We start from the raw sequence: 12444 nt of genomic DNA, 5'->3' as shown, positions 1-12444 counted from the left end.
GCTTCTCTCTGAAATTAGGCACTGCAGATCTCCATAAAATGTATCCAACTCCCCCTTCACTGGAACAACATATTATGGGGTTTTCTCCAATGAACATGAACAATAAGGAGTATGGCAGCATGGACACTACACTTGGAGGAACAGTGCTGGAAGGGAATAGCTCTACTGTGGGAGCTCAGTTCAGAATTGAAGTAGATGAGGGTTTCTGCAGCCCCAAACCTGCTGAAATCAAGGTAGGTAGTGCTTGTGATGATTGTTGATCAGTTTATTACTTAAATCTGAATAGCAACGGGAGGAGATTAAGTACAGTTTGTAACTTGTCCTGCATTTTGGGGAGGTTATACACTTTGTGGTAAGTATGTAGTTTTTTACCACTCAAACTTGAGAGAGAGTAATACCTGAGTAGCCATCAGTGAGCTGCAGAAATGCCTTTCAGTCATTGCAGTTCACTGAGGTTTGTTTTGTGTGTTGTGAATTTTGTGTACACATCTCTGCTTTCTCTTGCAGCTGTGTCAGGATTTTGGGTTAAAGAGCTGCTGCTTGAACTCAGTCCTGTTTTTTGGAGAAGCATTTAATTGCTGCAGTGATCTAATGCTTTCCCATGTCTGCCTTCCAGGATTATTCTTATGTTTATAAACCTGAGAACTGTCAAGCTTTAGTGGGATGTTCCATGTTTGCACCACTGAAGACTCTTCCCAGCCAGTGTCTTCCCCCCATCAAGCTGCCCGAGGAATGCATTTACCGCCAGAGCTGGACTGTGGGCAAGCTGGATCTGCTTCCTCCAGGCCCTGCCATGCCTTTCATCAAAGATGGGTATGACCCTGGGGGCTTCAGCACCATCAGCTGCTCACTTTGCCACCCCGAAATATTTCTGTTGTCAGTCAGTAATGGGAATATTTGTATATACTCTGTGTTTATACAACTGACGAGAGCCTTTAAAAACATCCTTCTGGCTAAACCTACTGCAGGAGACTCTTCTCAAAGAGCTTCTTAACTGTACATACATTTTATTTGTTGTCTCCTTTAAAGGTTTCTTGGGGAAGCTTAATGGTGCAAGGCCAGGTTTAATAAGTAATGAAGATGGTAACAATCAAGATAAATGTAAACTTGGGAGTTTGTTTTTGTGGTGGTGTAGTCAGTGCTGGAAGGGCTTAGTAGGTGGTGCTGCTGTTTCTTAAATTATTTTCTTAAGTAGCACTAAACTCAGCTGTGCTGGGAGTAGGAAAAAATTTCCTGTGCTGTGTGACTGGGCCTGGTCACAGCAGAACTGCAGGGGACATTTCTGTACCCTGAATTTGGTAGGGATGGTCTTGCTGCCAGATCTTCTTGAAGAAAAGATTTCTTTATTTTTCTCCTTTGCATTAGTAGCTGGTAGAAATGGATTAGGCAGCAAGGAGGTGTTATGTATTTCTTGATAAGATTAAATGGATATTAAATCTTTGGATTAAACACTGGTATTGCTTCTGTTACTCATTAGCAATGTGTTTCCAGGTCTCATTACCCTTACAAGTCTTTGGAGATACTCGGGTGCTTAGGAAAGAAAATGTTAAACCTTTCCAGGTGATACTTTCTTTGGATTCAGCTGAATCTGCTGTCAGCAGACCTGGTATATTTTCTTAGTGTGTGTCTACACAACATGTAAATAAAACATGAATGAAAAAGGTGTCCTTTAGACTCCATACAACCACAGAATTTATAATTTATTCTGACCACACTTGTGAGCTTTGGGAGCTTTGTGCAAAGGAAAAGATGAAGGGAGCCAGGGAGAGATTCTTTAACGGTGCTGTCAGTGGGAGTCCTGCAAAGTCATTTAGAACAAATGCTCTTGTAGTTCCTTAGGGATTGAAAATCTTGCTGTGGATTATGAAAGACTAGCTTAAAAAAAAGCAAATATTAATTAGAAAGGTCCTTCTTTAGAAATCTGAATCTTAAACTTCAAACCCGGTACGCTGTGTACTTAAAGCCTTTCCTTCTCTTTGGCTGCCGGCAGTGATGGGAGCACCATGGACCAGGAGTACGGCGCTGCCTACACCCCGCAGACCCACACTCCGTTCGGGATGCCCCCGAGCAGCGCCCCTCCCAGCAACAGCGGCGGGATCCTCCCTTCTCCCTCCACCCCGCGCTTCCCCACGCCCAGAACGCCTCGGACTCCCCGCACGCCCCGCGGCGCCGGCGGGCCCGCCAGCGCCCAGGGCTCGGTGAAATACGAGAACTCGGATCTGTACTCGCCAGCCTCCACCCCCTCCACCTGCCGGCCCCTGAACTCGGTGGAGCCTGCCACCGTGCCTTCCATCCCCGAGGCACACAGCCTGTACGTCAATCTCATCCTCTCCGAGTCCGTCATGAACCTCTTCAAAGACTGCAACTTCGACAGCTGCTGCATTTGTGTTTGCAATATGAACATCAAAGGTGCTGATGTTGGAGTTTACATTCCTGATCCAACGCAAGAGGCCCAGTATAGGTGTACCTGTGGTTTCAGTGCTGTTATGAATAGAAAATTTGGCAACAGTTCCGGGCTGTTTCTTGAAGATGAGCTGGATATTCTGGGGCGGAACACGGAGTGTGGCAAAGAAGCAGAAAAACGCTTTGAAGCTCTCAGAGCTACTTCCATTGAGCACGGCAGTGGAGGGCTGAAAGAACCCGAGAAACTGCCCGATGACTTGATACTGTTGCTGCAGGATCAATGCACCAACCTGTTCTCACCCTTTGGAGCAGCAGACCAAGACTCCATGGCCAAAGTTGGTGCTGTCAGCAACCTGGTACGTGTAGAAGAAAGGGATTGTTGCAATGACTGCTACTTAGCCTTGGAACATGGACGGCAGTTCATGGACAATATGTCAGGAGGGAAAGTTGATGAAGCACTTGTGAAAACTACTTGCTTGCACCACTGGTCAAAAAGAAATGGTAAATATTGAAAACACCTTTTTTTTTTCTACTTGTCCACCTGTTTGGGTTTTTGTTTTGGAAGGGTCTTTTTTTGTGGTTTGCCTTTGTGGATTTTGAATGCTGGTTTTGCCACCTGTATGCTCATTCAGACTTCTGGTTGATGGTGTTCAGAATAACCAGCCCTTCTATATCCTGTGCTGATCACCAGAGTAAGGCCTTGGCTGCCCTCAGTTGTAAATTCCCAATATATGTCTGAAGTGTAACATGAGACCACTGGCAGTGTCCACAACACTTCACCAGGGTTTATCCTTTAAAGAGCTTTTGGTGAGTGGCTCTACAGAGCTCTGGAGTGATTGATGCCTGTAGGAAGTGCAGGGGGTTCGAGTGGTGACCGTATTGTCAAGGCCACTGTGGCAGAATTAAACAACAGCTCTGATTCAGTTGGCTTCCCCCCTTCTCAAGGAGGAGCTGGGGGCAGTAGGTTAATGGCACATGTGGCAAAAAAAGCATTATTGTAGCCTTCACTGTATGTTGAGTCTGCCAGAAATCCTTGGATTTTTCCTTTGAGGGCCTGACTAATGATGCAGTGTCTCCTGGAATATCCTTCATTGTGTGTATTTGCTTACTGTTCTCTAATAGAATTTTCAAGTGGCAACTCTTAACAGGGTTAGGGTGAAAGATAAAGTTATGAATCACAGGTAGTTGTAAGTGAAGATGAGGAGGAATCCTGGGAGAACACAGCCAGGTTCCTGTGGCTCACTGGGGGATTCACTTGGAAAGCCCAGACTGAAAATAAATTGATGTTTTCAGGCACACAGGAGAAAACTCCGTGTTACTGTGACTCTGGTGTTTGGAACACAAAAATGTAAAGATACTGTAAAACTGAAGATTTAGAAATTGTAGCCATGCCAAATTTTGTGTCAGCTTTTCATTTAAAGCCCTGTACCTGCAATGGCCCATGGTGGCTCTGGATGGAATGGGCTGAGTCTGCTCAAGGCTTCCCTGACTTCTCTGAAATGAGCACTGGGTGGCAGCCTGCCAATCTGCCTTTGTTGGGAGGGACAATCTGGGAGTTTCAGGCTTCTACAACTTGTTTGGGGGTTTTTTGGGTTGCTTTTGTTTATTTTGTTTTTATTTTAGGGTTTAACTCATAAGATGGGATCTTTTCAATGGGCAAAATTCTAGAGGAAAAAACAAAATTCAGAAAAAACCCCATCTGTGTATATTGTCAGGGGAAGAGGGAGGATTGTATATCTGTGTAAATCTGTGTCTGGTCAGGTTTTGGGTGGGCTGCAGGTGTTTTTCAGAAGGGGCTGTGTCAGTGGGGTGGTGTGGGTGCTCAGTGCTGTGTCTGGTCAGGTTTTGGGTGGGCTGCAGGTGTTTTTCAGAGGGGGCTGTGTCAGTGGGGTGGTGTGGGTGCTCAGTGCTGTGTCTGGTCAGGTTTTGGGTGGGCTGCAGGTGTTTTTAGAAGGGGCTGTGTCAGTGGGGTGGTGTGGGTGCTCAGTGCTGTGTCTGGTCAGGTTTTGGGTGGGCTGCAGGTGTCAGTGGGATGGTGTGGGTGCTCAGTGCTGGGTCTGGTCAGGTTTTGGGTGGGCTGCAGGTGTTTTTCAGAGGGGGCTGTGTCAGTGGAGTGGTGTGGGTGCTCAGTGCTGGGTCTGGTCAGGTTTTGGGTGGGCTGCAGGTGTCAGTGGAGTGGTATGGGTGCTCAGTGCTGGGTCTGGTCAGGTTTTGGGTGGGCTGCAGGTGTTTTTCAGAGGGGGCTGTGTCAGTGGAGTGGTGTGGGTGCTCAGTGCTGTGTCTGGTCAGGTTTTGGGTGGGCTGCAGGTGTCAGTGGGGTGGTGTGGGTGCTCAGTGCTGGGTCTGGTCAGGTTTTGGGTGGGCTGCAGGTGTCAGTGGGATGGTGTGGGTGCTCAGTGCTGAGCAGCTGTGTGTCCCTGCAGTGGTGGATGTCAGCATGCAGTGCTCCCAGGACATCCTGCGCATGCTGCTGTCGCTCCAGCCCGTGCTGCAGGACGCCATCCAGAAGAAGAGGACAGTGCGTTCCTGGGGCGTGCAGGGACCCCTCACCTGGCAGCAGTTCCACAAGATGGCTGGGAGAGGCTCCTATGGTAACACTCCTGCTCCATGGCTCCGTGGAGCATCCCCTGCTCCCTGCTCCTGCAGTTCTGAACAGCACTCGGCCTTTCTTTCAAATAACGAGAGCGTGTTAGAGCAGAATTCTTCTCTTTAGAAAAATGGAAAATATTTATATGCCTTAAAATAGGCAGTGAATTAAAGATGTGCATTTAAAATTTACAGCTTTGGTTGCACTGTTTGCATACACCTGACACTTCACCCAGTGAGGGACTGAAATTGCAAAAACGGGTTTAGTGTTAAAAACTTAGTAACTGCTCAAACTTTTATACTCAATATTTTTCATTCACCCCATTTTAATTACTCTAAAGACAGGGAGGTAAAAATACTGACTTTGAAATGCTTGACAGTGTGCATTATTGCTCACTACTGTCAGAACTGTGTTCAAGATCTAGTTACTCAGTGTCTTGTCTCTGATAAATGTTTGGAGTGGCCAACACGTGATGCATTTACAGATAGAAGGTGAATTTTGTGCACTCACGATTTGATGACTTCATTAGCATATGAGATTGATTTACCACTGTGTTACAAGAGTGACCTTTCACCAGCAGATCTTTTGTAGCTATATTTAGAACATAGCAATTATACATTTACAGTACATGTAAATGCATGTTCTTAAGTTTGGTTCCTTCTCTGGTCCTTTACCCATCTGCTTAGAATATTTACATTTTCTTCCCTGTCTTTGATCCCTGATTGCTTTGGCTCTGTGGGAAAAGGTTTCCTGGACAGTGCTGATCTGTTCCTACTGATAGAAATATAAAACACTGTGGAACTTCTTCCTGAGGCCCTGAGACATTTCAAATAAAACCAGTCAGCTGAGGGGTTTTTGCAGAGGGTTGGATCCTACACCTTGGATCTGTAAAATGAGAACTATTCCATTGATAGCCAGCGCTCCTTCCTGTGAGATGCTGGGAACACCAGAGGCCGTTCTATTCATATTTCCTTGAAGTTAATTTTAAGCTTTCTACTTAAAAACACTCCTTGCTTTTCCAGGAACTGATGAGTCCCCAGAACCACTGCCAATCCCAACATTTTTGTTGGGATACGATTACGATTTCCTGGTGCTGTCTCCATTTGCATTGCCCTACTGGGAGAGGCTGATGCTGGAGCCCTACGGATCCCAGCGAGACGTCGCCTATGTCGTGGTGTGCCCGGAGAACGAGGCTCTGCTCAACGGAGCCAAAAGCTTCTTTAGGGATCTGACTGCAATCTACGAGGTGCAGAGTTTGTGGCAGTTTGCAGTGAAATGGATTTGGGGAGGGCTGTTTCTAATACGTGCTCATAAGGACTTATCGGGCTTGTCGCAGCTGATAGCGACGCCTGCTCAGAATGCTATCTGGGAAAGCTGCTCCGGGGGATTTTAGGAATGGGCACTTGCGAGATAAGGGCTGCTCGTGCTGCTTGCTCCCCGTTCCCATCCGATAATCGCCACCTGGTGGCAAAGCTCTGCATTGCCACGTTAATTGTGTTACCTCCATTTAATTAATTAATTACATGCTTGTATTGCTTGGATTGAATGAAGATTAGAGGAGATTATTATCAACCCGGTTTTCTTGCATTTAGGAAGATGCTGACAATCTCTATTCAACATTTCCTACTGGTGCTATTCTAGAGCTAAAATGTTACTTTAGAATATTGCAAATAAACTGAGAGCTCTCTGCCTTTCTATGATAGATCCTTTGTGTGATATTTAACAGCTTTTCAGGCTTTTTTTTTTTTTTTTTTTTTACCTTCTTTACAGTCCTGCAGGCTTGGTCAACACAGACCTATCTGTAAGTTACTGCCTGATGGGATCATGAGGGTTGGACCTACAGCCTCCAAGAAGCTCTCAGAGAAGTTGGTCACTGAGTGGTTCTCCCAGACAGCCAATGCCAACAACGACGCCTTCTCCAAACTCAAACTCTATGCTCAAGTTTGCAGATATGAGCTGGGTATGTCCTTTATTTAATGTTCTTTATTGCATACAATTGCCACTTACTCCTTTGCAGTAAAGAATCATGGCTTATGTCTTATTGGCTGGGGCAGTTTTCTGGGTTTAGACTGTATTTGAATATGTGCTGAAATGGCCTCTTACCAGCCAGCAGTGCCTTTAGGGAATGGCAGCGTGGCTGCCTGACAGGGACTTTGGTTGTCTTCTTGTATTGGTGACTTAGATTCTGAAGCAGAGATTTCCTGAAATTCATCACATCTGGAAACAAGTTATATTAAAACCAGATTACTTGATATTTTTGAAAGGCTCTTATGAAAACAGAATTTGATAATTTAGTGCAGGTATTTTAGTTTGAGAGGTAATGCTCAAGGTTTGCTCTGCTTTGTTAAAACTGTAGACTTCCATAGGTGACATAAGCATCAAAAGTGCTGCAATATCAAATTAATGCTTTTTTTTCCCCTGGTTTAGGTCCTTATCTTGCTTCTCAGCCTTTGGACAATTCTCTACTTTCCCAAACAAACCTGGTCCCTCCCTCCAGCCAGGCAGCCACTGCTCTGCCCCCAGTGACAGCCCCTGCTGCCAATCCCAACACTCCAGCATCAGCTCCTGCAGCTCCCACCAGCAGCACCATCACAGTGACCTCCAGCAGTGCCATGTCCTCTGCAGCCACTACAGCCAACTCCACCCTGACCACCACTGCCCCCTCCTCCTCCTCTGCCAGCCTGGCCAGTGGCATCCCAACGAGCAAGCCTTCCTCATTCCCACCTTTCAGCAATATGAACAACACCACTCCTGCCTCCCTGCCCACCCAGGCTGCACCAGTCCCCAATGGGCAAACTGGGGGGCAGCAGCAACAGCCAACACTGCAAACAGCAGGGATGTCTGGAGACACAGCTGCAGCACCTGCACAGCCCCATCCAGAGGTTTCTGAAAGGTAGGGAAGTGCAGTCACACCTTCAGCTGAAAAATCAGCTCAACTAATGGGAACTTATAAATGCACTTTCACTCCTTCAGTAAAAATCCTGTGTTTATTTTCACCAAGCTGCTTTTAAGGGAGAATGAGAGTTCAGTGGTGGTGGAGCTGAACCTTTTGGTTCCAATTGTAGCTGTAGTTCTAATTGCATCTCAGTGTCTGCTCTGGTACAAAAATAAACTTCCTTTTTTTTATTCTCTCTCTAAAGAGAGAAAATTCACCAAACTACTCACTTCAATATTTTAAAGGGCTGGGGAAGGAGGGGGAGATAGATAATTGGCATCATCTTAGAGTTCTATTTTCTGTAATCAAAGTTAGAGTGGTGGAGACAGCTCTTAGTGTAGATATTCTTGTTCCCCAGTTGAGCAATAGTTGAGCTGTTGAGCTGCTGTAATAAAAAAGGCTAAAGGAAAAAAAAGGGATTCAGAGTTACTGATAAGCTCCTATACAAAAATGACATAAAAAGACTGTTTCTTACACCACAGTTGACTCAAAGATCTTTCAGATTAATAATTGACAATTTGATCTAGTTTTGATGTAAAACAAATCTTTATAAAACTCAGCTGTTGTAACTGGTTTCAAAATTTAATTTCCAGCACTATGGATCGTGATAAAGTGGGAGTCCCCACAGATGGAGATTCACATGCTATCACCTATCCACCTGCAATTGTAGTTTACATCATTGATCCTTTCACATATGAAAAAAAGGATGAGAACAGCAGCTCATCCAGTTTGTGGACACTTGGACTTCTACGCTGCTTTCTGGAGATGGTTCAGGTTCTTCCTCCCAACCTCAAGAACATCATTTCTGTGCAGGTGAGGCAGCAGAAACAAACAGAGTATCCTTGGCTTTGGCTGTGTTTTGGGGGCAGTAACACCCTCCAGGTGGAAGTTTCATTTCCTTCACAAACATTACTTACAGTTCTCCAGCTTTTCAATCATTAGGTTATAGCTTTTAGAGCAGTTTGGGTGCTATTAATCCAAACTCATCAGTTTTATCTCAGAGGAAATGTAGTGCCCACTCCAATGATGAGTGGAGTGCTGGTCCTGTAATGGATTCTGCAGCCTGACCCTGCTGGGCTGTAGGCACAGCTCCTTCAGCAGCAGCTGCAGGACCAGTTCAGAGGGCAGCTTCTTAGGAGAATCATTAAGATTCTCTATTAAACAAATTATTTTTCCTCTGAAGAAAATTTCAATGAGAATAATTTCTTGAAGCCCCACAGGGCTTAGAAGAGGAAGAAATTTAACTGCAAAGTAAAATTCAAAAAGCAATGTACCAAATATTGTATCAAAACAATATTTTTTTTTTCTCCTCTGTTCTAGATTGTCCCATGTCAGTACCTGCTCCAGCCTGTGAAACACGAGGACAGGCAGATTTACACTCAGCATTTAAAATCTTTGGCATTTTCAGCTTTCACTCAGTGTCGGAGGCCTCTCCCAACTTCCACCAACGTGAAAACCTTAACTGGCTTTGGCCCAGGCTTAGCCATGGAAACTGCTCTGAGGAGCCCTGATGTGAGTATTGTTAATGAGATTGTGGAATTGTCCAGATCAGAGGAAGGTCCCTGCTCATCAACCAGCCATCTTTTATATTAGGAATAATTTCTTCCCCAAATTTCATTGTCTGTTCTGTCATCTTTCTAGAGACCTGAGTGTATTCGACTCTACACCCCTCCTTTTATACTGGCTCCAGTAAAGGACAAGCAAACAGAGCTGGGAGAAACCTTTGGAGAAGCTGGCCAGAAGTACAATGTGCTTTTTGTGGGCTACTGTTTGTCTCATGATCAGAGGTGGCTGCTTGCATCCTGTACAGATCTCTATGGAGAACAGTTAGAAACTTGCATAATTAATATTGATGTACCAAACAGGTAAGAGCCAAACTTTAATTAAAAAGTTTATTTTCTTTCATTCCCCTGAAGAGTTACATTAAGTTTGGTGCTTTAAGAATATCTGACTTTTGTAGGCTTGTTGTGTTGCAGAAGAGGCTAAAGCAGATTAATATTTTCCCTATTATGTGCATATTATTTTGAGTTAAATTTTTAGAAGAGCATAGTTTAGTTTCATGTGATTCTTGAGTGTTACTCTGTGTGTGTGTGTTTATATTCCATCTCCCTTGCTGGCTGCTGATGGCACTTTTAGAATGTGATTAATTTAAAAAACCCAAACCCCCTGAAGCTACAGCCGATGGACTGCAATATCCTGTGAATGTTCAGATCAATCCAAAAAAGTTCTAAACGTGGCATTAAAAACTTGTTGCAGGTGGGTTTTAGCTTTGTTTTTCCTTCCTTCTCACTTGTAGAGCTCGCAGGAAAAAGGGTTCTGCTCGCAGAATGGGTCTGCAGAAACTCTGGGAGTGGTGCCTGGGCCTTGTGCAGATGAGCTCTTTGCCATGGAGAGTTGTCATCGGCCGCTTAGGAAGAATAGGACACGGGGAATTAAAAGGTAACAGCAGCATTTTTTTAGAGTCTAAAGCTTGAATTGAAACTTGAATTTTTCCATAATATCAAGTGTGCCCATCCCTGTTTCTGGAAGAAAAGCTCACTAATGAGATTTCCTTCCTCAGACTGGAGCTGTTTGCTGAGCCGCCGGAACCTGCAGTCTCTGAGCAAGAGGCTGAAGGACATGTGCAGGATGTGTGGGATCTCTGCTGCAGACTCCCCCAGCATTCTCAGTGCTTGCTTGGTGGCCATGGAACCCCAGGGATCCTTCATTATCATGCCAGGTATTTGGGAAGCTTTTTCTCCTTCTGGCACAAGAGCTAACAGTTGAGGCTTTGCAAAGCTAAGGAGATGTTTGATGTCTCTCCCAAAGATTCCGTGTCCACCGGCTCCGTGTTCGGGCGCAGCACCACCCTGAACATGCAAACCTCTCAGCTGAACACCCCCCAGGACACCTCCTGCACCCACATCCTGGTGTTCCCCACCTCTGCATCTGTGCAAGTGGCATCATCCACTTACACCACTGAGAACCTGGATCTGGCCTTTAACACAAACAATGGTTTGTACTCTGGATTTGTTCTTGCCTTCTAAAAACCCCTTGCCACTCCCCCATAACTTTTAATTCTTAGAACCATTCAATTTCTATGGAAAATCACTTTATTTCTGAATGTATTGTCATATCCTGCTCATAGTGAAATTGTAGGAATTCATTGGTCTTGTTCTTTTTCAAGATGGAGCAGATGGAATGGGAATCTTTGACTTGTTAGACACTGGAGATGATCTTGATCCTGATATTATAAATATTCTTCCTGCATCTCCTGGTGGATCCCCTGTGCATTCTCCAGGGTCCCACTACCCCCATGGAGGTGATATGGGCAAGGTAACTATTGGAGTAAATACAGTTATGTGTGTATATGTGTGTTTTGTCTTTGTTTATTCCATCTGTTAATTTCCTTTTGTGGAATGAAAGGTTTTAGATCATCTGGGTATTGGATTGTCACGTCATGTGTGGATGTTTCAGAAGCTACAGATAATTTCTATTAAGTTTGTGCTTTCCTAATCCAAAACCTTTGCCTGTTGTGTTCCAGGGTCAAGGCACAGATCGATTGCTTTCCACAGAATCTCATGATGAAGTAACAAATATACTGCAGCAGCCACTGGCCCTCGGTTATTTTGTGTCAACTGCCAAAGCAGGTCCATTGCCTGACTGGTTTTGGTCAGCGTGTCCTCAAGCACAAAATCAGTGTCCCTTGTTTCTTAAGGTACTGTCCTGGCAGAGCCTTGTGCAGCCTGAGGGGTCTGGGGGTGAAAATGTTCTGGTTGAACCAAAGTCAGTGCATGTCTCTGGGGAGAGCTCTGCTTTGCTTCAGGAGAGGGCAGGTGTTTGAGATTTGGCTGTTTGGAAAGTTCTGTCTTGCTCATGGTATCTTCCTGGTAGTCTGGACTCTTTCTTTTCCTGGTTTTATGCTTTTCCAGGATTTTGTAAGAGCAGGTAGAGTTCCTGGACAGAGCTCTGGCTAAGGCTGGACTCCTGTGGGGACTGGTGGTAGAGAGGGAGGTACCTAAGTACAGTGTAAAAACTCAATTGCACTGGGTAAAATAAGGAATAAATTAATTTCTCTGTATTGCACAAAGTATAAAAGCTGTTTCTTCCATGTTGGCTTTGTCAAGTTACAGCCATTGTATCACTTGTCTGGGTGTTGTCTGAGCCCCTTAACTCCTTATGGCACAGCCAAGACACATTGACACATTTAAGGCTGTACACTGGTATACAGAGAAACTTTCTGTATTAACAAATCAGCATCTCTAATACTGTGCTTTGTTTTCTAATGATCCAGATATATCTTCTGAATATCTTCTGTTTGTGTCTGGATTAGCAGTTCCTCTTGGCCTAAGCTCAGCTGTGGCTTTGGTGTAGGATATTATTTTGAAGAGAGGATTTATTATTTATGCTAATCAGTTCTATATATGAAATATAAATAGACCAGGCCTATAGAAAGCAACTGAACTTCCAAGTGTTACTAGACATCTTGGGCCACTTGAGTTGCTTTTGTAACAATCACTTAATGTAGAAAAGGGATTTA

The 12444-nt window shown here is 44.7% G+C and overlaps 1 protein-coding gene across 1 annotated transcript in view; it reads left to right on the top strand.

The window, feature by feature from the left end:
- Positions 1 to 12444, top strand: part of MED13 (mediator complex subunit 13) — a 52383-nt gene that overhangs the window by 36854 nt on the left and 3085 nt on the right. The window contains exons 14-28 of the mRNA XM_079324662.1: positions 19 to 233; positions 617 to 813; positions 1991 to 2904; positions 4827 to 4994; positions 6013 to 6236; positions 6761 to 6950; positions 7418 to 7883; positions 8519 to 8738; positions 9246 to 9437; positions 9567 to 9790; positions 10222 to 10364; positions 10486 to 10644; positions 10734 to 10919; positions 11092 to 11240; positions 11449 to 11622. Of these exons, the coding sequence (XP_079180788.1) occupies positions 19 to 233; positions 617 to 813; positions 1991 to 2904; positions 4827 to 4994; positions 6013 to 6236; positions 6761 to 6950; positions 7418 to 7883; positions 8519 to 8738; positions 9246 to 9437; positions 9567 to 9790; positions 10222 to 10364; positions 10486 to 10644; positions 10734 to 10919; positions 11092 to 11240; positions 11449 to 11622 (3821 nt within the window). The remainder of the gene's footprint in view (positions 1 to 18; positions 234 to 616; positions 814 to 1990; positions 2905 to 4826; positions 4995 to 6012; positions 6237 to 6760; positions 6951 to 7417; positions 7884 to 8518; positions 8739 to 9245; positions 9438 to 9566; positions 9791 to 10221; positions 10365 to 10485; positions 10645 to 10733; positions 10920 to 11091; positions 11241 to 11448; positions 11623 to 12444) is intronic.

The sequence above is a fragment of the Erithacus rubecula genome (genome assembly GCF_903797595.1).
Source record: "Erithacus rubecula genome assembly, chromosome: 22".
Taxonomy (NCBI): Eukaryota; Metazoa; Chordata; class Aves; order Passeriformes; family Muscicapidae; genus Erithacus; species Erithacus rubecula.
Note: the sequence above shows the minus strand (reverse complement) of the source record. Positions and strands in the feature narration are given on the sequence as shown.